General features: G+C 47.7%; 1 protein-coding gene and 1 long non-coding RNA gene across 2 annotated transcripts; both read left to right on the top strand.

Moving 5' to 3' along the window:
* The first annotated feature begins 3,220 nt into the window (after window positions 1-3,220).
* On the top strand, window positions 3,221-8,146 carry LOC108638949. The gene is made up of 3 exons (XR_001920177.1): window positions 3,221-6,048; window positions 6,559-6,685; window positions 7,952-8,146. It is a non-coding gene; the product is annotated as an uncharacterized LOC108638949 (long non-coding RNA).
* Window positions 8,147-10,251: 2,105 nt separating this feature from the next.
* Window positions 10,252-26,757, top strand: ARL8B (ADP ribosylation factor like GTPase 8B). The gene is made up of 7 exons (XM_018068775.2): window positions 10,252-10,459; window positions 18,879-18,959; window positions 19,545-19,618; window positions 20,038-20,131; window positions 20,729-20,796; window positions 21,025-21,095; window positions 21,893-26,757. Exons 1-7 carry the CDS (start codon window positions 10,337-10,339, stop codon window positions 21,940-21,942), a joined length of 561 nt encoding a protein of 186 aa, XP_017924264.2. The 5' UTR covers window positions 10,252-10,336; the 3' UTR covers window positions 21,943-26,757.
* Window positions 26,758-27,323: the final 566 nt, after the last annotated feature.

Below are 27,323 nucleotides of genomic sequence, written 5' to 3'. Positions count from 1 at the left end.
CTATATTTTTTTTCCTTTCTTTTCCCTTAGCGCATCAGTTGGGTGCAAAGCTGGTACCCAGCACTCCTCCAGCCCCTCCACTGCCCACAGAGCATCCCCATGGGACAGCCCCCAGGGCAGCCTGGCATTTCCCTGAGTGAAACACTTGCAGCTCCACGTGAAGCCTGGGAACTATCCAGATTATGGCCACTGAGCACAGCGTCAGTGGGGAGCGAATACAGAGGAATAATAAGTAATGACGTCCTGGCAGATCATGTAGTCGGGACCTAATCAGGCCCAGCGTGGGGATTGCACTTGGCTCTCCCCGATGCATTAAGCAGCTGAGTGTGTTGCAGCCTGACTGTGGGATCAGGGCAGGCTGGAGGTACCCTGTGGGCACAGCCCCCATGGCTATGGTGTGACAGGGCAGCACCCACAGCATCCAGTGGTGACCTGCCTGCCTAGGGAAGTTCTCAAGTTCACAGAGCAGAGAGCAGCTTTATTGTTTTATTTTGCAAACCAAAACCAGCCGGGAGTTTCTGAAGCGTCTGCCATCCCCGCAGAGAGCTGTTTAGTCATGCCTGGTGTGTGTGCATGTGAGACAGTGAGGGGAGGGAGGCTCGAGGACTTTGCAAAGATTAAAGATTTATGCTGACCCTTGAATCTGATCCAAGGCTACTAATCTGTCCTGATCCTATCATCTGCTCAGGGTGGATCTATTTCACTTTCCTTTATGGTACTCCTGACTCATTGCACTCCCACTCCAGGCCAGTCCAGTGGGAATGGGAAGCGCTACCACATATTTGTTTGGGTTTGCATTTAAAGCTCTGGACCTGTGGTGGGTGCAGCTCATAAAGGAAACCAGTGTGGATAAGATATGGGTGAGCTGAATGCTTGGAAACCACTCCCAAACACAAGCTGAAGTGGTTTGAAATCAAGGTGGAGTGATGTACTGAAGGCACAATACTTGGCAGCTACGCCCAGCGTGTGAGAAAGGCATTTAAATCCAAGGTGGTGAGGTAGGCAGGGCACCCAGCGTGTTTCCGACAGGACAGCTCGTGCCTTGCAGGGGCTGCAGTCCCAGGTGTCACCCTTCTAGCAGAGAATGGGGTATCCACCCCTCATCTGCCCACCCACCCTCTCCAGCTCTGCTCATTGCACCCTTGTGAGACCCTCCAAAGGCCTGTGAGAAGCTGTGCTGGGGTTCTGCTCCTGCCCTGGCATTCCTGCCTGGAAATGCCTTGCTGCGCTCCATCACCTTGTACTGAAAGGCTCCTGATGGCTGCTGGGGGTTTACTATGAAAAACTACGTGTAGAGGGGAATATGGACCTGATTTTGTTGAAAGCAGAACAAATCTCCCCTGCCCTCGCAAAAAAAAAAAAAAAAAAAAAGGTGTGGCAGAAAGAGAAATAGGAGCTTTCCACCCCTCCCCAGCTCTGCCCTGCCTCAGCCACACGTGTCTGAGGAAGGCTGGGGATGCCGCAGCCGCTCTGCCCGTGTGCCAGCCAGGAATGGGGATGGATAACACCTGCTGGGCACCGCCGGCAGTCCCGGAGCCAGGGGCTGACAGGCGACCAGGATCAGTCATACGGGCCTGGCCCGTGGCTGAACTGACCAGGAGCTGGAGTGTGGTATATCCTATTTCAGATCCCCTGGGACATCCTGTTCTCCTGCTAACTGATGATATGTAAATATAGCAAATGCAAAGGGAGGCACTTTCCTAGCGTGCCTTGCCCAGGCTGCATATGGAACGGGCTGAGCCCAGCGGCGCCCTCGGGAACACCCACCGCAACTGCGACAGAGGCATCATGCTTTATTTTTAGTTTAAAATGAAGTTCCTGTTTGTAAGGCCAGAAGGGTTACAGGAAAAAAAATGATGAAGTGGGATCATTTACTGCTATTTTCTTTTCACGTGTCCTTCCTTCCTTCCTCCCTCCTGAGAAATAGGATGTAGCACATCACTATTCCAGGCTGCAATATTCGCTCGCGGGAGGGCTGGTTCCTGCTCCCTCCGAAGAGGCCCATTACGCCTTGTGTAACAAAAGACACCGTCCTCCCAACCCCGCCAATTACCCTTGATTTCGAGTTGCTACATGAAGGCGCTTATCTCATGTAAATGAAACATCGGGCCTCGCACTGACTCGCACTTCCTTTCTCTCTCCGCAGAGTTTTGGGCTGCCCCTGCCAGGCGGGGTGACGGGCAGGGCAGGCAGGGGATGGAGATCCCTCCCTGGCTCATCAATAACCCTCCTCCCCGGGCCGCTGAGCAGACCCAGCAGCCGTGGGACAGACCGAAACAACGGGAAGCATTTGGTCAGGTCAGCCAAAGGAGCCTCTTTAATGAGCAAAGCCGAGCACTAATTAGTCTGGTGTGCGCCCCTTGCCCCAGCGCCCATCCCCGCAGTTCTCCCTCAGCCGGGGGTCACCGTGGAAGCAGAGCCGCAGGGATGAATTTGGCAGGTGCCCACGTGTTTTTCTCCTTCCCGTGCCCTGTTAGGGAAAGGTAATCCCGAGCTGACAGGAGGGAGACTGCGAGCTGCTGACGGGAATTCCCAGCTGAGGGGTTTTAAGAGCGGTGGGAGCTTTGGCGTATGGATTAGGTTGCTTATATATACTATAGTGTGAAGGAAACAGGCGGTTTTGCTAATTCCCTTGCACTTTGGTTTAATAAAGTAGGATTTGTCTGGTGGGAAAGTGTAACAGTGGGATTTAAGCTGTGTGAGTCTCATGACTGGTGCTCGCCTGGCTGGGTGGGAAGCAGGGAAGCATCGGTCACATTCTGTCTCTGCTCTGTTCTTGTGTTTTTAGACATGATTTGAATGCCCACAGCTTCGGATGAGCTTTATTTGGATTGGGTTTATTTAAAAAATCCATATGCAGAGACTTGCACTGAATTCTGTAGCCCAGTTTTTCAGAACTGCAGTGCTCTGTGTCTGAGAACCAGGACCACTTGGTTTGTCAGTGCCTTGTGACAAAGACTCAACAAAAACTGAGAGGATAAAGAGGAGGGGGCCAGTGCACAGAGGAAGAGGGGACAGGTTAATATCTGGTACAGCCTCTGCAGGGAAACGAGATCCTTCTACTTCTGGTTTTAATGAGAAAGGCCCCAATGGAAATATAAAATCTGGATCTGCATCAAATCCTCAAAGTTCAGGCAGTTTAGAATGAGGAGTTCGGTCCATTCCATCATACATCAGAGCTGTCTGCAAAATTCACAGCCCAACACTTTTTTCCAGCCATGAATTCTGCCAGAGATGTGTGCTTGGATGTGAGGTATTTTTCTTCTTTTTCATCCCCTTTGCTAATTTAATTCCCAGATCTAAATCACATTTTTCCATCCTGGACTTCCACAAGCTGGGATGCCTTGTTTGCGGTTGGGAAGCTTTGCTGTGCCCTCTGTGGAGTGCTGAGGTGTCAGAGGGGTCACCTGCCTGCAGTAAGTGACGGAGCAAAGGGGAGGCCTTGGGGTCAGGCACGGGGCTGGTTTATTGCCAGAGTCAAAGTTTTGGGATGCGCTAGCGAGCAAATCATGACAGTGTTCCTGCCCTTCTTTCTCTCATTATTAAGAGGATAAAAACCAACCAATTATTGGAATATGCACAAATATGCCACTGATGAGGGCCCTGAGCAACCAGGCAGATTTTTCGAGCAGCCTTGAAGCAGCAAGACACAGCAGCCACATGCTGGGCTCTCCCTTATTTTTATTCTTTTCTGTTTTCTTGGTTGTAGAATAAGAGCTAATCAAAGTGATGCACTCCAGCAGGCTTTTGTGTATGGCATTACAGCAAAATCCTAAATTCTCTTTCCTGCTCATGCATACAAAGCAGGAAGAACTAGGATGGCTGCAGACTATTTTCAGATGATTTAGCCAAAGAGAAAATAACTGAGTGGCTGGAAGAAGGAGCTTTTGATAGGAAATAGCCTTGAAGTGCAGCTCTCTGACATGACAGCATGCGAGGTGCCCAGCTCCCTGAGACAGCCCTGCTCTGTGAAATGGAACATGACTTCCAGAGGAGATGACAAAGGAAAATACAGACACCAGAGCACCCAAAATCCAGTGCAAGAGAGAGTGCAGAGTGGGCTGGGTGCTCCCTGCTGCTCCTGAGCAAGAAGTGGTTTCAGCATCAACATACATGAAGTTCCCCCTGCTCGGTTCAGGACTCCTACCAAGTGCTGAGACAACAAGTCGAGTATTTGGCTGGTAAATCAGTGCAGCTCAACTGACTGGGCTCATGGGAGGCTGTTTGTACCTGTAGATGTGTTGCTTCTTCCTCCACTAAAGGCAAAAGCATCACCTGGGACTTGCCCCTCACACCTGGAGCAAGTTGGATGCTCCCTCCCCACAAGGCAGGAGCGTGGGCATCAGTGATACCTGAGCGAAAACTCTCACCTCCCTGTGCTTCACTTCACAGCACCTGGTCTGCAGCCCTCTCTCTCCCCCCCCTCATTTCAAAGGGCCACGCAGTTCTCTCCCCCTTGTCTGTGACAACACTGGGGACAAAGCCCCAAAGATGGTCCCACCGGGCAGGCTGGGGCTGATGTGGGACATGGCATTGCTCTTCGTGTTCGTTCGTGTCTCTTGAACAGCTCAGCACTGATCAAATCCCTTGATTTGGATTTATTCTGTGCAATTCAAAGCAAGATTTACTGGACCCCGCGGTGCCCACGTGCCCGGGGAGGGTTGGGCTGTGGGTGCGGGCACTGCCAGGTCAGGGGAGGTCCTGACTGAGGATGAAGGTGAAGGCATCTTCGAAGGCTTTGGGCAAGGAGGACGGTTTCGGTGAGGCTGCATCCCCCTCTGCTGGAAAATCCAAGCAAAGGCAGCAGAGCACCCGCTGGCCGGGGAGAAAAAGCGGGAATAAATGTGCAGAGAACACACGTGAGGCCCGAGGGTCCCCAGGGCCCAGAAGGGACATCGCGGCAGCCAGCCTGGGCTGTACTGGGGGTTCATCTGCTGCTGGCTGTGCTGAGAGGGCTCTTGCTGGGGACAGCCAGACCCCGAGCAGAAATTGGGACCATGTCACATTTGTGCCAGGCACAATCCTACTCCCCATCACGGGAATGGGCGAGTGGGGCAGGGGCAGCACCTGACAGTGTGGTCAGGCAGGTCCTGACGATGTGGCAGGGTCTCACAGCTGGCAGAGAATCGTGACTGTTACTAAACAGAATTGCACAGACAAAGGCAGTGCTTCGACACTGGGTTCAGAGAGGCTTTGTAGCCCAGGTGGTGCCCAGGGGCCACAGCTGACGGGCATGAGGTGCAAAACACACTGGAGAGACTGAAATACTTATGGCAACCATGGGCAGTGGCATTTGCCAGGAAGGGGCTGCAGCGCTGTCTGGTTCTTGCCAAACAGCTCGTAGGGAGCTCTGCTTCAAACCAGAGGCTGGAGAAAATGCCTCTCCTCGCCCCTCACCTGCTCCCTGGGTGGGTGGCTCATGGCTCAGCCTAACCAAGGACTCCTGAGAAGTCCCTGCTCTGGATTCCCCTGCGGTGCTGCTTCCTCTGGTCCTACAGGTGCCTGCGCACAGCCTCGGGCTCTGTGCTCGTCTTTCAGAGCCTCACTTGGAGGCTGTTTGTGCTTAGGCTGGAAGAATGGGTTTGTTTCCTTTTGGATTTAAAATCTAAATTACAGCAGGGGTGAAATGCGGTGACTGGGCTGGCGAAGGCCCCGACTGTGCAATAAATCTGCAAGCATGGGCCTGGCTTTTGCGCAGGGGGCTCTGCAAGTGCCAAGGTCGCTGCTAATAAATCTGACTGGAGGACCAGGAGGAAATTTTTTTAAACTTACTGCAAACAGCAGGCTCCTTTTTAACCATCTTTTTTTTTTTTCCCTGCTCCCTTCTGCTGATTCATGCTCCTGCTGCTTCGCCACTGGGAGACGCCAGCATTCCTGAAGGTCATCACTTGCATGCAGCAGCTCACGCTGCGGAGTGTCTGCCAGCATCTAGGAAATCGAAATGCTAAAGTGCCTGCGATCATTTATATTTTCCCTGGCAGTGACAGACAATCCACAGCTTGCCAACTGAGGAGCTGCCACGTTTCCAGGCTGCTACACTGCTCGAAGGTAAAGGAGGTGCATGAAAGGCGATGCCTCCCGAGGAACCTGACACCAGGTCGCCTCAGTGGCACGAGATGAGGATTTTCACCTGGGTTCACCTGCAGGCAGCACTCTTAGAGATATGGAAACCCAGGGTTCAAGCAGGCACCCCTCTGACTTACACCCAAACCGTTCTGTCACCCCGTGATCCCATGACACCGGGAAATGAGATCTGTGTGCTCACATCAGGAGTCACGCTGCTGCCTGCCTCACATCCCTGGGGAAGCAGGGCTGGGCTGCCCTCACTGACACCTCTCTCCCCTTCTCTGCCTCTGCTCTCCACTGTGGTAAAGACTTGGTGCTGTCCTGGGCTGCAGAAAAGAGGCAGGACTTTAGGGCATGCTGGCAGCATGCAAACATCTCTGAGGAAATAAGTTATCTTTTAGTTTTCATGGCATGTCTCCTTCTTAGTGGCAAAGGGATATTTCTGGTTTAGCTCAAGCACTAACAGCACAACAGACACTTTTATTTTTTCAGGAGAGCAATGAAGAAGACATGGTGAAATCCTTCCTTTGCTTCTTCAGGTTATTTAGTGAGTATTAAACTGTGGCAGTACCAAAAATCCTGAGTAAAATGACGTGAAGACACTGTGCTACAGGCTGTGGTAGGTTTAGGAACCATCAGTTATTTAATGTCCATCTCTTCAGAAGTGACCACTAATCTTTTACCCTTTCCTTTATGTGTTTGTAAGAGAAGGATGGCACGTATCTCACAACCACTATCATCTACCTTTGTTTCTTTTGAGAATATTTTAAGTGGGCCTTGAAAAAGAGGAGCTAGAAACAGCCCCCAGGAAGGCTCCGGTTTGTCCTCACAGCTCCTCAGCTTCCCCAAATCCAAGAGCTTCTCCCTCGTGACAAGGGAGCCTCCTGGCCTGGGAGGCACCACAGTCTCTTTATTTTACAAATTTCCAGTTCAACCCCTGAAAGAAAATCAGTGTCTGAGCAAACTGGCGGCACAAACAGGACACTCCTTAAAGCAGCGGAACGTGAGCAAGCAGGAGAGCAACATCTCAGAGTAATGTTGACACTATTTTTTGGCTGCGGCTCCTTGCTCGGCAGCAGGGGAGGTGCCACCCAGCAGGCGTCTGTAACTCATCAAATCAATTAGTTCCTTTGTCTGCAGGAGGAGTTGTTCGCCAAAGACAAATTAAAGGAACGTCCAGTAAGATCCTCTATTCTGAGAGGAGCTGTCCCATTTTCTCATATTAATGACAGACTCCGAAATCTGTGCACAATTTAGCTCGTTATTAGAACTAATTGGTGCCAGGCATTCCATCCTCTCTGATAGGGCTAACCATGGGGATGAAATTTTCCGAGTTAATGAACCAGAGAATGGATTAAGAACTTTCAAAGTGCAGTTCATATCACAGCTTAATTGGAAGGAGTATATTAGTTGGCTTTTTATGGATACAAAGGAAAGCCATGCTTTGGGGTGGAAAAGCACATGCACAGCCGCCTTCCCTGCCACTGGGAAGCTAGGAATTTCTAATTTCAGCGGGGCAGAGCCATGGCATTTGAAGGCAGCGCCTTCCCCGCATGCTGTCAGCCGGAGAGGGGTGGGAACGGGCTTTATTTTCTGTGTGCAGCACTTGCCATTCCTCCCGCCTAAGGCCCTGCAGGGAGAACCAATTAGTGCAGCTCTCCCAAGGCCAGGGAGCTGCCAGGGGGATCCAGGGCCAGTCTGGGCACTGGGGATCCTCGGGATGCGGATCCACATCCTCCAGACTGTCATGCCCCAGTGTGCAGTCCTGGTGTTCTTATACCCATCCCACTCTAGTTGCTTTTTTACGCCTGTTTCACTGAAGAGGAAATTTATATCACCCATTTTTCTGGCTCAGAGAAATAACCTTTTTTTCTGTGTCATTTAGACGATTTCCTTCTGGCAGCGATGGAGAAGGAGAAGCCTTTGCAAGTGTCCCAGAAACAGCATGGAACCTCGGGAGGGGTGTGCACACTGTGCTTGGCTTCCCCAAATTCATCAGCTGCAGGTGCTGCTGCTCTCCCTCCATCCTGGAGTAGAAAGGTGTCTGCCAGCTGCATACATAATACCTTTAAAATTTATACTCTAAAGATAAAATAAATAATATTATCAGATAAATAAATATATAATTTCTCATATAAATAAATAATATCATAATATCTTCAAAATATCTATTTTAAAGTCTGCCTGTCTTTAAAAGCAGTTCCTGTGTGTGATTTTTGTTAGCCAGGGGCTAGGATAGCAAAGTTGTAGCATTCCTCTGGAAAAAAGAAAGGGAAAGGCCTATTATCAGCTGGCTCTGGGTTATACCTGGTGCTGTATTTGCTGGTTTTTGCAAATGTAAGTAATACTAAACAACCCAAAATTCCCAGGTGCTGATGCTAGTGCCTCCCTGGGTGTTTTTCTGCACCATCTGAGCTGCTTGGCCCCTCTCTCTTCATTATTCAGCCTCCATAAAACTATTTAACTTTCTTCTCCCACCCCCCTTGGAGCTGGGATGTACATATCCAGGTAGCCCACTCCATTCTTCACGCATTATCTTAGCTCTTTAATATTTGTAAAATAATTTGAGAACCAGTGCAGAACAATAGCTGTTTTCCAACCCACTGGCAATAAAAAAAATCCTGTTTAATATCCATTCATAGCTCTTAATTTGAGTAATGGAAGTTTTACTGCAACATGATAAGAAATCCCGAAGAAAAAGCCTGTGCTTCAAGTGAATGGAAAATATTCTTTGGGTATCCTGTAGACTTCTCATGATGTTTTTTCAGCTCCACCTCCATTTGCTCAGCTTGTGTCCCTCCTGCCTGGCCCCTCACTGCACAAACCACTGTGTAACTCCCCAGAGAGCTGGAGCAGCATGATTTGTAAATTTGGGCATAATGTGGCTGGGAATTAACCAGTTACAGTGACCTGACCAGTGCAGCAGCAGGATCCTTGGAAAATCACCCAAAAAGGTCCATGCAAAATGCACGGATTCCTGGTAGGAACTTCTAGAGAACATCTAGTTATGTGAGAATAACTGGGAATAACGAGGTTAAATGGGCTTTCCCTTCAGTTCTGGCAGTTCTATGAGCACACAAAAAGTTTTGTATTGTACTTGCTTTAAAAACACTCAGCAAATAACTGGAAATATTATGGTTGATGTTTTTTAATCCCTAGTCCTCTGCAAGACAGGATTGGGCTTGCGGGCGGCTCTGAATTGGAGCAGCCCTGAGGGGACGAGACTCCCCCTCACAGCACCCGCCGTGATGGTGGGGCTGAGGGTGTCATCAGACACACCCTTCACCCACCCACCATGGAGGACACAGTCTGGGCAGGTTTGGGGCGGACATCAGGAGGAATTTCTTCACAGAAAGGGTGATTAGACACTGGAAGGGTCTGCGCAGGGAGGTGGTGGAGTCACCGTCCCCGGAGGTGCCCAAGGAAGGACTGGACGTGGCACTCCGTGCTCTGGGCTGGGGGACAAGGTGGGGATCGGGCACAGGGTGGACTCGGTGGTCTTGGAAGTCTTTTCCAACATTAATGATGCTGTGATGGTGTGGGGTGTGAGTTCACACCCCTTCACCCACACCTGTCCATGATGGTGGGCTGAGGACGAGAGATCATTGTCTTAAGTTGCACACGGGAGGTTCAGGTTGGACCTCAAGAAGAATTTCCTCACACAAAGGGTGATTAGACACTGGAATGGACTGGGAGGTGGTGGAATCACCACCCCTAGAGGTGTTCAGGGAAAGAGTGGACATGGCACTTAGTGCCATGGTCTGGTTGACAAGGTGGTGTTCGGTCACTGGTAATCTCAGAGGTCTTTTCCGACCTCAGTGATGCTGTGATTCCGCGGGGTGCGGACGGACACCCTGGCACGCCCGCCCGATGCGGTGCTGAGGCGGCCGCAGTACCGCCTCCCTCACGGCCGCCATGGCCGGCCCCGCCCCCGCGGTCCTCCCGTGGCGCGGGCCGCAGGGGCGCTGCGGGGCGGGGCGGGGCCGGCGGCGCGCGGGCCCGTGCCGGTGACCGCGCGTCACGTGACGGCGGGGGGAGCCGGGGCGAGCGCGGGTGTCGCCGGACCGGCCCGGGCGCGGCACGGGGCACGGCACGGCACGGGCACGCACAGCCCGGACCGGCACCGCACAGCCCCGCACGGCAACAGCCGGAACCGGCACCGCACAGCTCCGCACGGCACAGCCCGGACCGCCGCAGCCCAGCGCCCGGCCCAGCCCGCAGCGCCCCGGCCCGGCCCGCAGCGCCCCGGCCCGCCCGCCCGCCGCCAACGATGCTGGCGCTGCTGTCCCGGCTGCTGGACTGGTTCCGCTCCCTCTTCTGGAAGGAGGAGATGGAGCTGACGCTGGTGGGGCTGCAGTACTCGGGCAAGACCACCTTCGTGAACGTCATCGCGGTGAGCGGGCGGCGGGAGGGGCTGATCCCGGCCCGGAGCCCCGGGATGGAGCGGGGGGCAGCGGGCGTGCCCCGCTGGGTGGGATGGGAGCCCCGGGAGCCGCTGTGCCTCCGGGAACCTTCGCGTGCTGATGGGACACGGATCCCACACCAGGGCACGGCCCTACAGCCGTGTGTCGGTGTGGCTGGGCTTAGCGAATGTGGAGATAACATTGTGTGTCCTCAGCTGCTTCCTCCCTTCGACTGTGTCAGTGGGCCTGAATGGTTGGAGGTGTCACCTACTCACGGTTCTCCTCTCAGTTGTTTGCTTATTCCGATTGCTGTAGCCTGTATCAAATAATCTCCTTTCTCTCAAGGTACATCTTGCTTCAGAAGTACAACTAACAAACCTGAGAGCAGCAAAGTGCTGCACTGGGGCCTGCTGATCTGGTGGTGTGCCTGGAGCAAGTGAAGGAAGGGTGTGGAACTCCTCCTACACGAAGCTTTCCATTGTTGAATGAGATAAAGAGTAGCTTTACCTAAATGGCTTAGTTGGCTCCACCAGCGTCCTGCTCTGTGGATATATGTGATGGAGAACATTCCAGGAGACAAGTTTGGGAGCCCTTGTAGGGAGACTGGAATGGGAAGCTGAGGTGCCTTTTGGGTTTGCAGGGAGCATGAGGGATCTGAGTCCCGAGCCCCTGGAATGAGAGCTGATGTCTCCAGCCTTCCAGGGAGCAGACCTTCAGCTTGTCTTTCAGGGTTTTTTGAGGCTGTCTCCATAACACTATGGAATATTTGTATGAATGTATTTACTTAAGTGTCAGGTGAGTGAGTTGCTGGATAGGAAAAGGACTTCTATTCTCTTGAATAAATTCATCCTTGTACACCGATGGATACCCTGGCAAAACGTAACCAAGGTCTTGTGTAGCTCAGGTGTGAGTGCTCAGTGGGCTCCTTGATAATCATGGGAAATGGGTCTGCCCCCATCAAAGGTCACTTTTCTCTGACTAGTTTTTATGTGAAAGTTGCTGAACTAACCCAAGAGTGCCAGAAGCCTGTTCTTTCACACACTGCCACTACTTCTGGGCTTTGATTTCTAAACATGGAGCTCTGAAATTGTTGAACAACCTCGGTCTTTGGCTGCTGAGCTGATGCTGCTCGGAGTGTTCCTGCAGCTTGGGGCTCTGAGGTTACCCTGCAGGTTTTTTGTCTGCTGGAGTCCTCATGGTGATGGTACTTGACAAAGAACTGCTTTGCCTCTCTGTAGTGCCAGCAGCACACGTTCAGGGAGTTACATGTGAAGCTATGCAGATATGTGGAGCAGTTCAGAATTGCAGCAGTGCTGCACATCAGTTTAGTCCATCTGAGTTGTCTCAAGTGGTAGAAGTTTTCCTAAGTAAAGCTGACATCAGTTTCCAGCTTCCTTTGCCGGGGGTTGAATTTTGCAAGGTTTCAGCCATGTGTTAGGATCACACCCAGACATTTATCTGACTGTCATTCAAAGAGCCTTGCAAAACCCAGTGAAATAGGGAAGCTGTTGTGTGTGCTGACACAGCCTCGTTGGCTGGCTTGGTTTGGAAGCAGCAACTTGCGTTTCTGAAGCTTTTAATTAGGACATCTATGAACTCTTTACAAAAAACAGAGAGAGGGGACTTGCTCAGGGTTTTATTACTGATTTAAAAAAAATAATAGCATAAGCTTCAGTCATCAGTGCAATGTTGCTTTTTAGAGAAGTACTGCTGCCCATGGCATGCAGAGATAACTTGGTAGTTGCTTCCCTGACTGACTTTAGTTCAGAGTCTGCATTTGGGAACGAGCGTGCGAAAAGAATAAGTGCTCTCTGCAGGCCTGTTAATGGTCTGGATGGATGAGGCTGTTGGGATTCCTTAAAACTAAAATGAAAGGAATGACACAGCAAGATGTCCTGTAGGATACCTCTAAAAGCTGGATTGCACATCAGGAACTTGGTATGGCTTAGAAGGTTGTGTTCTGTCTAATAGGGCTGTTACCAGTCTCGACAATAGTGAGTTTAATCCTATATAAATCTCTAATGTAATCTCTGTCCATCAAGTGAGGCATATGGAACTAGAGGGAAACTCAACCAAGGAAGCTTGATGCAAGGCCTGACTGCTGCTGAAGTGGGAGGCCTGACTGCTGCATGAGAGGCAGACAGTCCAGTTCTAGAATAATCTTCTAGATTGGTACTGGGTTTGGACCATATTTATTCCTTCAGTGTAAACAAGCACTTGGTTTGTAATCAGACCAAACAAGGGCGTGGAGTGATAGGACAAGGGGGAATGGCTTTGAACTGAGAGATGGGGAAGTTGGATTAGATATTAAGGATAAATCCTTCCCTGTGAGGGTGGTGAGGCCCTGGCACAGTTGCCCAGAGAAGCTGTGGCTGCCCCATCCCTGGAAGTGTCCAAGGCCAGGTTGGAGCTTAGACCTGGTCTAGTGAAGGTGCTTCTGCCCATGGCAGGGGGCTTGAAGTAGATGGGCTTGAAGGTCCCTTCCAACCCAAACCATTCTGGGATCAGTTTGACAGGAAGGTTTAAAACCCAGCCTTAGCAGTGCAATCTCGTTATAGCTGGATGTGGCTAATGCAGTTTCTGCTTTGCTGAGGCTCCACATTAGTCACTGTCTCTAATTAGATATTAAGCCTAAGTTTTCCATGTGCGTGAGTAAACTTGCTCACAAGGGAGGATATCATTTCTTCCTGGTCCTAATTTCCCTAATGTGGAAGGCCTGTGGCTCTTATTTGGAGAAACTGCCTGTCATCCTGGGATCGCCTCTGGAATTGTCGGCTCCTTATCCGAGCGCTGGAAATGCCCATTATTTACAGAGGCTGCAGTCTCTGGTGCTGTTTGCATGTCTGCAGCTCGTGGGTGTTCCAGCCTTTCTGCAGCCTGGCTGTGGAGCTGGGAGTGCTGGCCATGCTGGTGTGGGGAGGCACGGAGGGGCCCCAGCTCCTCCTCGGCCCGTGACGCAACTGAAACATGACTCAAGTAAACTGACTCTGCTCCCGGCCTGGGCAGCATGTGCTGCTGGAGAATGGGGCACTTGTTCCCTTTCAAAGGGGTATTTCATGGAAGAGTGGCATCTCCTGGCTTTTTTTAGAAGTTTTGCTTGAAGCCTGGTAGGTTGTTCCTCGATCCAGGTGTTTGGCACGGGAAGACTGAAGCTCATTAGTCTGATCCTCCCATACAGTTGTTAGGCTTAAGAGCCAAACTCAGCCTGTTTGTGGTGACAGGGTAAATAAGGTCCCTTTGTAGGATTTGTGTCAGAGCCTGAATTAGTGTGGTTTCTTTTTTAACTTTGGAATATCCAACACACCTTGGACTGAGGCCTTGGTTTCTAGAGAGAGGCAATTCCTGAAGCACCTCTCAATAAAAGGTTCCTTTGGCCAGCTGGGAGCTGTGACTTCCCTCTGGCCTCATGAGTATTATAAGTAACTTTGACTTAAAGAAGCCACATTGGCAAAGTATGGAAAAAGGTTGTTCTAGAGAATTCCACTGCTGTTTTAGTGCCTTCTGATACACTCAGGTAGGCCATAAATCCCATGTGTTGTCACTTCATACACAGAGTAGGTAGGGGAGAAGGGTGATACACTTTGAAGTGTTGTGTTTCTTAATGGCAGAAGTCTCTTGAAATGCATTGCATCACTTCATTAGCTAATAAAGCTACCAGGAGATGACTCATGCTCTGTCTTTGAGGTCCTGCTTGCTGTACCCCCAAGTGGGCTGAAACAGGTGACTGAAATTGGAATCTACTTTTCCCATTGTGGTCCTGAGTTCCTGCAGAGCATTCTGTGAGAAATGGAAGAGCTCTAAGTAGTAACACCTCGATAAAGATGTTTTTGGGACTGTCAGAGGCATGAAATGAGCTCTTACATGAATGACTTCTAGAGAGAAATATGCCTTTTTTATGGTAGTTACATGATAGGTAACTAAAAGGTCCATGTCCTTTTAAATATTCCATGGAATAGGGTCGGGGAATTAAAAATGCCTTTTCCTGTCATGTACTGTTGTTTTGCTTTCTGCAGCAATCATTCATGGAGGTGCTGTTGTGAAGCTTTTCAAGGGACTGTGAGATCACAGGGATTGAAACTTCTAAACTAGAGGTCAGGCTTCTGAACTGGTCACAAGTAGCTGGAACACTGAAGTATTTCCAGAAGGAAACTGGACTACAGACAGTTGATTTGTCCATCTATGATGCACTGCTTGGTGGAGGCTATGAGTGTTGCAGAGGAGGCTTAGTGTAGGGGTAGCTTGATATGCTAAAATTACACTGTTTTTAGAATTATTTTTTAAAGAGGAGATTTCTGAGAGATGTGGCGTTTTTTTCTTAGTGTGAAAAAAGGAGAAATTTAGGGATGAACAGCAGGGTTTAATGTAATATGCTGGTTCAGGTGGATTGGGAGTGTCCTGGCTGGAATCCATACTCCACTGATGTTATCTCCTAGTTGGTTAAGCTTGTTTGTGATCTCTTCTAGCTGGATGAAAAGTAATATGAGTAAAGACAGAACAATCTCTGCTGTGTAGTAACAATGCCTATATGAAGAAATTGGTCCTATAACAGTCATGAATCACATCAGCTTTATGAGATGCAAACTAAAGGCTACCCTGACCTTTTCTGATGATAGAAAGAATGTCCTTGTGCAGGCTGTGGAATCAAAATCAAGCTGCTTAGGGGGCTTGGTGCTGACAGTCTGGGTGACAAGGCCAGGCTGGACAGGGCTCGGAGCATCCTGGTCTAGTGGAAGGTGTCCCTGCTCATGGCAGGGAGTGGAAGAGGATGGTTTTAAAGGTTCCTTCTGACCCAAACCACTCTGTCATTCTGTAGCTCCCTGGAAATTGAGTTTTATGGCTGTGGGGAGGCAGATGAAGTAGCCAGAGCGTGGTTTTGTTTGTTTTGGTTTTTTTGACTCAAGACAACTGGAAATAGTAGGTTTAGTAAGCAGCATGTTGTAATATGAACAAAGTATCAAAAGAGACTAAACTTGCACCCTTTTACACTGCTGAAATGTCAGGTGATGGCAAGTTAAACTCTTGTCCCAAGTTTTCCTCTGGGAAATGAACTGTCCCTGTAGCTGGTACTGCTGTGGTGTCTGTGGGGATTAGTGCTGGTACTGGATACAAGGTGAGCTGAATCCAAACTGTTTTATGGAGTACAGTGCAGGGACTTAGTTCAGTCTGGAAGCAGTTTTGCTGCTCTGAATAATCCTTATCCAGCAGAAGTACTCATCCACATAAATGGGTTCATGTTGCACTAAAATCACGTTTAGGTTCTCCAGGAGCTTTGAGTATCCAAAAGGGAGCATCTCTTAAACCAGGAGGCTCAAGGATCAGTCCCATGGGTTCCTTCTGCATGAGGCCTCTGAAATTCAGTCTGTTTAGTCTCCCTGTTCCTTATCTCCCACACAGGGGCTGGAGTTAAGTTTGTTTGCTGACCTTCAGTTTGTGTTAGCTCTGTATGGTCCGTGTGACCTTGGAGCTTGGGCTTCATTCATAATCACTGGTGGGACACGGGGCTGCTCTGCCAGGAGCCCTGCAGGGAGTGCAGTGTCTGCCTGGTGGGACGGGCACAAGTGCTGAAAACAAGGCACCTCTGGGTTCCTCAGCACCACTCTTGGGCAGTGCTGCTGTGTGTGACAGCAGCCAAAGGCTTTGTGATAGGAATTGAAAGTACTGCTGTGCATATCAAATGTGTTTTAAAGCTGGTGCCTGTTTTAGAAGGAGAAAGCATCATATTGTGAGCACACGGTGATAGGGCTGAGTAATCTGCTCTAGGAGGGAAGTGATTCAAGCAAAACTGCCTACCAATAAAGGCATATTCCTTTGGTTATGCTGTGTGAGTAGCTTTTTGCATATGAATACTCTAAGTTGCAGCTGAATTCCTGGCTTTTTTCTTCTGTAGAGGTAGTAAACAAAAGCTCCCTAAATTCTGGGTTTAGAGAACTGTTTCTGGGCCAAGCCAGCTGAATGCAGTAGCAGAATCCATCAAAGGAGATCACTGCCTGCTTGCTAAATCCTCTACAATCATTTTAACCAATTTTTGACCTGTCTGAAAAGAGAAGGTGACTGCCAGTAGCTTTCTTTGGGTACAGTGCCTGTGAGCAGAGGAACACCCACCCATCAGAGGGAGGCCTTCGAAGAGAAGGGCCAAGTTGATCAGTGTGCTCATGGCAGTGCTGGATTGTCCCTCTGCAAAGCAGAGAACAGACAGTGAAACTCAAGTGTAACTGAGGACTCTGCAGTGGAGGTTTTAAGCAAGTCAGAACAAGTTTTGGGATGTGCAGCGTGGGTAGGGAGTACTTGGGAAGGAATATAAGGTGCAGCAGCTTTCCAGAATATTCTGTAAAAGCTTTCTTGTGGTGGGTCACAGTAATTTCTGCAATGTTACATTAAACACGTGGTAAATGAGGTGCTGATCCACTCTGAAGGAATTTGTATCCTAAAAGAGCAGTGAGAGAACTTGATACTGAACATGCTGTAATTAATGGGATGGCAGTGGAGGGCTATAAACCCTGCAGAGGGATGGGCAGGAAAGGAGAGGCTTTGGGATAGGCTTGTGTGTCAGGAGTGTTTGCACTGTGTAGAGCTTGATGATGGTCATGATAAGGTTGTTTATGGGTAAGAATCGGGGAGAAGGCCAACAAGGCAGATGTCCTGGTGGGAATCTGTTCTAAACCACCCCACCCAGGAAGAAAAGGCACCAAAATACTCCTTAAGCAGCTGGGAGAAGTCTCACAATCACTAGGCCTTGTTGTCATAGGACACTTCAACTTCCCAGATATCTGCTGGAAATACAACACAGCAGAGGGAACAGAGTCTGGGAGATTCCTGGAGTTCCTATTGATAGGAACAGCTCTCGAGTGAAGGATCTGGAAGTATCTGAGTGGGAATAGCTGGCAGCATATGGGGTAATGTGCAGTAGCACAGAGATGGAGGTTCAGGGAGAGCTTGGGAGAGCTTGGAGAAGAGTTGTGGGTGTGGGGTGTGACTGTGGAGGCAGGAATGTGGAGGCAGGAATGCTGTGGTGCTTGAGCAACCTGGCAAGTGACCCTTCAGAGGCAACACTGGCTCCAGGAGCCAAACTGAGCTGCATCAGCTGTGGAAGCACAGCCAACCACCAGCTGCTGAGCTGCACGTGATGGAATGGACAGCTCGGACACGGGGATTTCAGGAATGGGGAGCTGATGGACAGGCATCCAGCCAGGCACCTTGCTGAGTTAGAAAGGTTAGACTGTGTTCAGGAGCAGTGCTGCAGGAGCCTGATCCAAACTCCTCTGTGCAGCCCTGGCCCTGCTGGCCACCCTGCTCCTGATACAAACCAGGAGCTACTGGCCTTCTTGGCCACCTGGCCACACTTAGTTGGTACTTGCAGCTGGTGGCAGCTGGGCCCTAACTGGGGTGTGTGATGTTTGCTCCAGAGATCCCAAAGGGCTTTAAACCCAGGGTGGCCCCTTTCTGCAACATCAGGGAGAGATGCAGACTTTGCTGTGATATCACACCCTAATTAAACAACTGAATGCTTTTGGATCAACCTTAATTTTCTCCAATCTCGTTGACTGTCTGGTTCTATTACACATAATGGATGTAGTGAGCTTCATAATGGCCACTGTGGTGATTCACCTTGTGCCAAACAGCCGAGGGAGCAGGGCAGAAATCTGGTGTTGATAACACTTGTTATGGCTCCTGGGTTGGCTGCAGGAGATCGCTGGGAACCTGGGAATTTGGCTCTCCAGCTGCTACAGATAAAAGGGTAACAGACAGTAAAACATCTGCCACTGGGGAACCTCTCTAATGCAATGCTGTTTGCAGCAGTTCTGCCAGAGCTTGGAGTGATGCTGAATGTCTGGTGGAAGCAGGCTCAAATACTGTCCAGCTGCATTTCATTGCCTTTCCCAGTGCTGAACAAGCTGGACACTGCAGGCTGGCAGGAAGCTGACCCGGCAGGTCCTTCCACTTTGCAGCCTTCTAACACTCCTCAGGGAGTTACCCCATACCTGTGGGTTGGAGGCTTCCTCCAGTGGGTGATTTATTACTGTGAATGCTGTCTGTGGAGTAGCTTGCATCAGAGGGAGAGCTTCTGGATATTTCTAGCTCCCAGGTAACTGGGAGATCCTGAGTTGGCTCCAGCAGAAGTAGGTGAATGGTTCTTTTCCTGTCCTTGTCCTGGCTGTCCATCTGTTAAGCTGTGCAAAGCACTTCTCCCAGGTAACTTTGCACCCTGACTGCCTCAAGGCTTGAACAATTATTTCAGTGCTTGTAAGAAATGACTTGACTGACTTCAGTACATATGGATATAATATCTAGGACTTCTTGGCCGTGAAGCCTTCAGTTGGAAGGCAAATGGTCAGAAAAAGCTTGTGATATTTTACTATGTAAACTAGCTGCGTCAGATAAGCACTAAATTTAACTTTCTTTTTTTTCCAGTCAGGTCAGTTCAGTGAAGATATGATTCCTACCGTGGGCTTCAACATGAGGAAAGTTACAAAGGGTAATGTTACAATAAAGGTATGTTGCCTTTGTTGACTGTTGTCTTCAGCTTCTAGTTTAAAATGTAAGTGCTTGCTCTGTTTTGCTTCCAGCCTTGGGACAAATATAGAAAACTGAAGAGGCTCAGCTAAATCTGTCAAGTAGCTTAAGAAGACATTTATGTTTATTTATGGAGTTTCTTAAATGAGAATCTGTGTGTGATTTCCAGGTTCATGGACTAGTTAAAGCAATCTTGTGATAAGGCTGTCTGGCTTTAATCTGAGTGTTTAGGGCCCAGAGATGCTGCTTTTCTACTCATCAGGGTTGCTTACATCAGATGCAGAGTTTTAAGTCAATGTATCACAGTTTCCTGTGTACCTCAGTGTGTGACCTCAGTCCCCAGGTGTGTTCCTGCAGCTGCTGCAAGGTGCTCTAGTTTGCATCCCCTGCTGTGGGCTGTGAGATCCGAGCAGCTGCACAAGGGATTAGTTCTGGTTTAACATGGGAGGGGTCCAGCAGCTGGTTAAGGAGAAAGGAGAAACTGTGTTTTGATTTCTTGTCTTATCTGTGCCTGACACGTTTAAAATAGTGCATGGCTAAATTGTCTTTTTCCCTCGCCTCAAGATCTGGGATATAGGAGGGCAGCCGCGGTTCCGGAGCATGTGGGAGCGATATTGCAGAGGAGTTAATGCTATTGTGTAAGTGCCTTCCCTCAGCTCCTACTCACCTCCCGTGTGCTGCTCTTCTCTGTGAGCCTCCTGACAGAGCATGCCTCACTCCCTAGTTCTCCTTGTAATTCTGAGACTGTACTGCAGCCAGATTGACCTGTTCTACCCCTGAGTTCAGGGCTCAGGATGGGTTGTTCTTTTATCTTTCTCATCTGGAGTACTAACTCCTTCCTGTCTGAACTGGGTGGCAGTGCTGTCTAACTCAAAGCATCTTCCTTCTACTCTGGTCTTAGAGAATTTTTTCTTTTAAAGAACCACATTCTTTGCTCAGAAGCCCTGGCTTTGTTTAAAGCCCTGTTGAATGTGCTCAAACCTGACAGTGTAAAGGAAAGACTGATGTTTCTGAGAGAGCTCAGTCTCACTGACCTAACCTGAAATTCTCTCTAAAGCTACATGGTAGATGCTGCAGATCGTGAAAAAATAGAAGCCTCTCGAAATGAGCTGCACAACCTTCTAGATAAACCACAGTTACAAGGAATCCCTGTAAGTAATATCACCTTAAACAGTATTAAATGCTTGAGGAATGTCATAACTTGAGCAACTCTGAAGTCTGCCTTGAACTCTTAATTGTAGGGCCTGACCTTACTGGTCAGCGTAGGCATGAACCACACCTGCCCCCAGTGCCTTAACTCTAACTGTTGACCTCAGTCCATCTTTCAGTGATCTTATTTTGTTCAGTGCCCACAAAAAAAAAGAAATAAAATTAAAACAGTAGTTTAGAGGTTTCCACAGTATGAGTTGATGCTCTTGTCTAAAAGTTAACCAGAGTGTAATACAGAAGTGTAAAGTAAGTTTGGGGAATCTCAGATGAAAATCTGCTGGGATTATTCTCAGTTTTGTCAGCTGATGTGTTTCTGTGCTTGCTCTTTGCACAGAACAGTTTATTTGAACCCCTTCTTTCCCTGTGACTAGGTCAGGCTGCCTTTTTGATCTGGTTTAATAGTGAATATCTCATTCCATTAGATTTAATAGGCAAGTGCAGACTGTTTGTGAGACTCCTTTAAAGTGGAGTTCATGGGTTTTGTCTTTTTGTTGTTTTTCTGAAGCAAAGCTGCAACCATTTCCTTCTCTGGATTTCAGGTTCTAGTACTTGGAAATAAGAGAGACCTTCCTAATGCTTTGGATGAGAAACAGCTAATTGAAAAGATGTAAGTCTAACCCTTCCTAAGAAACATTTTTTTAACTCAGTAATTTCACGTACATAAGGTTGTTATTAAATCAGGAAGCTTGCATTTAAAAGCAGAAAACCCAGCAACAGGAGGTAACAACATTGTACAGAAACAAGTTATGTGGAGAAGGTGAAGGGGAGCATTTAGGTTCTCAGTAAGAGTCCCTGTGTAAGAGAAATTCATGCTGAAATGTTCTCTCTTTCCTAGGAACCTCGCTGCTATTCAGGACAGAGAAATCTGCTGCTACTCAATTTCTTGCAAAGAGAAAGATAATATAGGTAACTATTAACCCAAAATGCTGAGCTTTATGAAGAGCTGTCAGAGGATGGGCTGGAGGTTTGCAACTTCTGATACACACGTTTCCTGACTTCAGGAAATCAGAGAATCAAATGTGTGAGTGCAGTGGGTGAATTCAGCATAACTCCTGATGGCAGTGAGGAAGCTTGACTGGTATTAAAGTTGTAGGGTTGTAGTTACTGAAACATGTCAGTCCCTGTGAAATGTGCTCCTTTCTTTAGTTAGGTTGCAGGAAATAGCTGACCAGTCTCACCATTAGCTTGGCCTAAATGATTTTATACTTTATCAGGTGCTCTCACCTCTTTCTCACTTGGGGAGGATGGCAAGTACTTGCAGCAAGTTTTTCCTCAAGTCATTTCCTTGAAATAATCACCTTTCCTTGCTGTTTGTGCTGTGGAATCTGCTAATCCCTGCAGCCAAACAGTTCATCTGTCTGGCATTGACAGCAAATGCTTTAAAACTTGTGGAATTCAAAGGCAAATTATTGGAGCCATAGGGAAGTATCACATTAAGGGATGTCCTTTTCCTAGTGGTGTAGGTGACTGAGGAACCAGGATTTCTGGAGCAGTGACTTTGTCTGGAGCAGTGACTTTGTTTGTTACTTGAAGGATGCTGGGCAGCTACAGGACCAAAGCACAGACAGCAAGCATTCCAAAAAATTATCCTGTTGATCTGCCTTGGACCATCCTCTAGAGAAGGGCTTGGATATTCCTGTACCAAAGCCATGCCAGTTATACAAACACAGACACTTGAACACATCTCTTCTCTCTCTCTGTAGATATCACGCTTCAGTGGCTTATTCAGCATTCAAAATCTAGAAGAAGCTGAAGTCTTCCTGGAATCTCCAGTCCCAGTTGGCCATAATCTCAATTGTCCACTTCCCTCCATAATGAGATACTACCCAAAAATCCTGTATCAAGAATCTGCCTTTTCACGGTTCATTTCTCATGTGCACTGCTGAAGACTTGTATTCCTATTCTGTCACAAAACAACTAGAGTTGTCATGATAAAGTCAGCACAAATATTTATTTTACAACCATCTGTGGTGGGAGGGTTGTGGGGGGGGCTTTTTAAAAAAATTATCTCTACCATGTTAACTACGATGGTACACTCTGTTCTGGTTTTTCAGGGCCAGGTTTTTATATGATTTTCAGCAAGTGTTTTATTTCTAGTGTTTAGTGGCTTGAAGATGCTGATGCTTGACAGCATTAAGATTCTGTAAGATGCCACATACAGTAGTTAGAAAACATTTAAGCGTGAGTTGTGGGATACTGATTTATCTCACAAATGCATGTGATGTGTGTATGTAAGCAGAGAAATGGAAACTGTTTGCAGAGGGGAGCACAAGGCATAGATCAGCATCACTAATCTACAGCTGAGATCCTGTCACTTGAAAAAGAAAACTCTCATGATGAATTAGGAAAGAGTCATCTTTTAAAATCGTTCTGTTGCTTTTGTTTAACATTTGTCTGGGGGATGGGAATGGACTGTTCTGTAAACCTTCGAAAATTGGAGTATTCCAGCATGAAAACAAATTACTAGGAACATCAGGCTTTGTTCAAATACATTCTTCTATCTCCAGATACTCGTGGTCTCTGTCTGAAACCAGAACATGCATTGTGAGCAGCTGCATGACCCCAGTTACTGATGTTCTTGTATCCAGGCGGTTGTTGCCCTGTAGCACACTATCTGTGTAATTGTCTAGTGTCTCTCCTGCTCATGGAATGGCTGGGCACAGTTTCACCTGGTGCTATGGAATACCTGGGCTATTGTGACAACTCTAGACCTGCCTGCTTTTCGATGTAACCATGTGCAAAGCCTGTAAGATGCCAGATGAAACGTTCTACTGTGTCAAAGCACAAGAGAGCCAATGATCCTGTCTCTTGACTAGCTCCTGCAGCTTAGGGAAGTGTGTATAAACTCAAGATCGCAATGTTTTTGCAGCTTTACTTTCTCAATGACTTCAGCCTTTTTAAAGGGACAGACTTGTTAAGACTGGTTTGCTCACCCAGCAGTGTCAGCATAGCTTTACTCGTGTGTGCAGATCCATGGTACACCTGCCTGTGTTGCCTCACACTGTGTGTGATTCCTCACCTCAATGTGGTTTGCATCCCGTGGGAGTCTTTGGTTGGGAACCTGCTTAGTCCCTGTCAGCTGTGACAAGCCAGTTTTAATGCAGACTGCCATGGCCTTACTGTTCTGTACCACCTCTGGCACTGTTGCACAGACACTACAAGCTGCCTGCGTTCAGTCTGAAGTTGCATTTTAACTTTTTGTCCCCTTTCAGTTCTCTGAAGCATGATTTCAATTAATTCATACTCTGGTGCTGTAGAGGAGAGGGTAAATTATCTTGCTACTGTAGTCCCGAGTTCACCAGGAACTGCTACAGTTACCTTTATTTAGCAAACTTGCTTGTGCCTAAAATAAGGAACCTAAACTAGAATGTGTGAATCTTTGTGGGGGACCAGGTCACTGTTTAGTTAACTGGCCTATAGCTAAACTTGATGTGTTTGGTGTTTATATACTTCACTGCTTTCAGCGTTTATGGCATCCAAACACTACCAATTGTTAACCTGTGCATTACTCTCTGCATGTGAACAACTTATACAATTACTGAACTTTGTAAATACGTGAATTTTTTTATTTAGGTGGATGCATATGTTGGTTTACTGCTCTTCAGCTTTATTCAATAAACTTATGTTTTGAGGGTTGTATTGACACTTAACTGACTGACTTGAGTTGATGTGGCCGAACTCATGGAAATACATGATGGGATGTGTGTCTCCTCTCCCAGAGATGACAGTGGGGGAAGAAGGACTGGTAAATACCTGAGCTGATTTAGGTTCTGTGGCTCAACTGTTCCACTGAAATGCTCATAAAGCTGCCTTTGAGGCCTGGGGTTTGCTCAGCTTACCTGAGCAAGCTCAGCTAGGCAGTCTCAGCAGAAGTCAGTGCTCTTTTATGTTTATAAAAAGCACTGGGCAGCTGAGGGGTCAGAAGTAGGGGCAGCCTTCAGGAGAGACATGCATGTGTCTGCAAGCTTCTTTCTTGTCAAGCCTAGAGTAAAACCTTTGTTTTTCTAGCACAAGTGTCAAATCTTGCAGTGCCTGATCATTCACTGCCAATTAAAGCAGAAAGATTCTTATCTCAGTGGGAAGTGAGGCTTTTGTTGACTGAGGTCTGGAACAAAATCTTTGCTGTGATTGTAATCTGGAGTTTCATTGACTGTTCTTCCCAAAGGCTTTTGTTGCATTAATGTCTCTTAGGTCACTGATAATTTATAGGACTGTATGTCATCATCTTCCAATTAATGGTAACAAATTGGATGTCTTGTTTCAGGGCTTGCCTCCACGTAAGCTTCCAAACTTGCTGAACTGTAACAGGTTAGTTTTTAGTACTGAGAGCAGGTCTTTTAGCATCCTTCAGTGTAACTTGGCTGGTGGGAAGGACTGGTGAACTGTTGGGTAAAAGAACATGTGTGTGTTTCTTTGGGAGTTTCCTGCATGCAAAACCAGCTCCCTGGAGTTCACAGTCAAAGCAAAATGCCTCTAGACACAAATCTGAGAACAGGATTAGTGCACTAAGCTTTGTCACCCTGGTTTTGACCTTGGTCTGATACCAGAACCAGTCACTTCAGTAAATCAGCTGTGGTATGAACTGGCCAACAGCCCTTTGCTTGATTTCAGTGGTATTTCAGTAATAGTTTCTACTTCTCTGTGTAAATAGGGAGAACCACAGGGGCCAGCTGTGATGTGTGTGCTCTAAAATTACTTCACAAAATAATCCCACCTGGGTTTCACAGCTAATTCTTGTACTGTTCTCCCAGATGTCCTTGGTTCCTCACGTGGCAGGAAGGAGAGCTCGGAGTGGCTGTTGGATTCCAGCGCAGAGGATTGCACTGGTCCTGTTTCAGGGCTTGATTAACTCCCCAACTGCCTTCCCTTTGACACAGGAAGTGTGGTGAGTCTTTCCAGGGAAGGGAGGCTGTTCTCAGCACCTTCAGCCTTGGACTGGAAAAACTGCTCCCTCGTCTGGCACAGTTATGGCCAAGGTCAAATCTTGTGTGTTCTAGCAGAGGTGTAGAGCATTAGCAGTGCTGTTTGCTGAGTTTGGATGCTAGAGCTCTGTTCTAGTCATCAAATCTCATGATGATTACATGTCTTGGGCTCTGTAGTGAGTCTGGACAGTAAAAAGAGGCTGATTAAATGTCCCATTCTCCTAACAAAAGTTGCTTTTGGGGGGATGAATTTTGGTGACATGAACTACTGTACTTAACATCAATAGCCATAATCCTGAGACTCTCCTCTGATGGAGGCCTTGGCTGTTGGCATAATAAGAAATGCACATCTTGTGAAAAGGCAAATGTTGAGCCAGAGAGAACTTTTGGTGGTGAATATACATGAAGTTAGGCAGCAGTCCTACCTTTGTGAGCCCCTGGTGTGTTGGCATTGTCTGGTGTCCTGGTGATTTACACCAGCCATCAACTCTCAGTCCTTGGTGTTGGGTTTATTCAGTCCAAGTGATCATGGAGCAGCAATGATTGGATTAGGAATGTTTGTGTTGGCACTCACAGCTCCAGGCTGTGTGAAACGTTTCCTTGGAGTGTTCATGTCCTCTCAGCTTTGTGTGGATGGTGGTTTCTCTAAGTGCAATTACAGTGCAGGGTAATTCTCCTTGTCACCGAGTACAGCTGAGGGTCTGAGCAGCTGCACAGAGCAATTCAGTCCCACCACTTGGCAACAGGAATGATGCCCAAAGGTGGAGCTGTTTCGTGATCCGTGGAATAGTCTAGTTTCTCATTGCTTTATGTTTTCTCTTTGCATCTTGATGGAAACAGGTTGGAAAGATGGTCCTTTTGGGATGCTGACATATCAAACTGCATAATCTTCACTTTCTGCTAGAAGAAAGGCCAAAGAAAATGCCTTAAACAGTCTCTCTGTTTATTAGAGGAATGTTGTGCAGGGATCTCTAATAACCTGAAGTATGGCTTAGCTGGATTATCAAGCTTTTAGCTTTCCTGAGGTTTCATTTTGTCATTGCTGTGGCTGTGCAATGGCATGTCATGGTTTGCTTTGTGCTTCCTCCAGCAGCATGCTCAGCACTGCTCCCCACTGCCCTGCCCTTGCACTGACCCTGACTCGAGTGTGAATTCAAAAAGGGAGTGTAAATCAGGTTATTTTATCTAGATTTCTAAGATGACATGGCCAGCAAAGCAGTCAGTCGTGTTAAAGGAGAAGAGATGTGTGAGTGCCTGACACTCATGTGCTTCAGGGCTTTTATTCCCCAAAAGTGAGTGCAGAACTTGTCTCACTAGATCATGAACCTTCAGTGAGGGCTCTGTTGCTTTAAGGCTGCAGATGCTGGATGTTAAAGTGTGTCTTGGTGAAACATTGGGGTTTTCTCTTGCATGTCACTCAAGTGACAAACACAGAATGGCACTCGGAGCAGGTTTGCACATACTCTTTAAAAGGAGAAGTGAAATACTTGATGTTTTTATTTCCCTCACAGTGGAAGGTGGGTAAGTAGACCTTTGTGCCAGGATTAGTGCCTTTTAATTACGACATGACAAGTTTTATTCTGTTAAAGGCAACATCTATCATTGTGATAATTTTGAAGTGCTTCAATAAAAAGTGTTGTTGAAAACCATTTTTTTTGCATATTCATCTGTAGTAGGACAGCTGCTTTTATTAGAAATATATGTGAAGCCTCATTATCTAACTGTGGGAAGCATTTGGTGGCTTTAACTGCAGAACTTCATCTTGAGAGAGTGACCATAAGCCTCCTGCTCTGTGGGGGCAACTTGGAGAGCTCAGTCTGTGAAATTCCCATTTCTGATTATTTTTGCTTTAAGTGCTGGAAGCATTTGTTGGTCTCGTTTGTGTTTCTCTCTGAAAAGACCCACAGGGTTGAAGTTCCTGAACTATCATTTAACAAACAAAGCAAATATGTGAGTAGAGAAAGATAAAAGTTGTGGTGTGTGAAACTTAAAAGATAAGCTTGGTTTTCACAAGAGTCTCAGTGGAGTAAACTGATAAGTTGCTTGTGTGTATTAACTTGGAGTGTGGACACTTGGCAAGGATGAGGATTTTCCTTGATTTTTAGAGTTAATAATGGATGTGAATAACATGTGAAAGATCCATTAATTCCACGGATTGAGGAAAGGAGCTGGAAGAGCAGCTTCATCAGAGGTGCTCCAGCCCCTTCCCTGG

Source organism: Manacus vitellinus, unplaced genomic scaffold, assembly GCF_001715985.3.
Source record: "Manacus vitellinus isolate BGI_N305 unplaced genomic scaffold, ASM171598v3 scaffold_14_pilon, whole genome shotgun sequence".
Taxonomy (NCBI): Eukaryota; Metazoa; Chordata; class Aves; order Passeriformes; family Pipridae; genus Manacus; species Manacus vitellinus.
This window is presented reverse-complemented; position numbering and strand designations above follow the sequence as displayed.

What these genes read in the sequence shown, in the direction of transcription:
- ARL8B (XM_018068775.2), top strand. Translation starts at nt 10,337, where the DNA reads ATGCTGGCGCTGCTGTCCCGGCTGCTGGACTGGTTCCGCTCCCTCTTC. An exon ending in CCTTCGTGAACGTCATCGCG is followed by an intron (nt 10,460 to 18,878) that starts GTGAGCGGGCGG and finishes TTTTTTTTCCAG; the next exon opens with TCAGGTCAGTTCAGTGAAGA. An exon ending in CAAAGAGAAAGATAATATAG is followed by an intron (nt 21,096 to 21,892) that starts GTAACTATTAAC and finishes CTCTCTCTGTAG; the next exon opens with ATATCACGCTTCAGTGGCTT.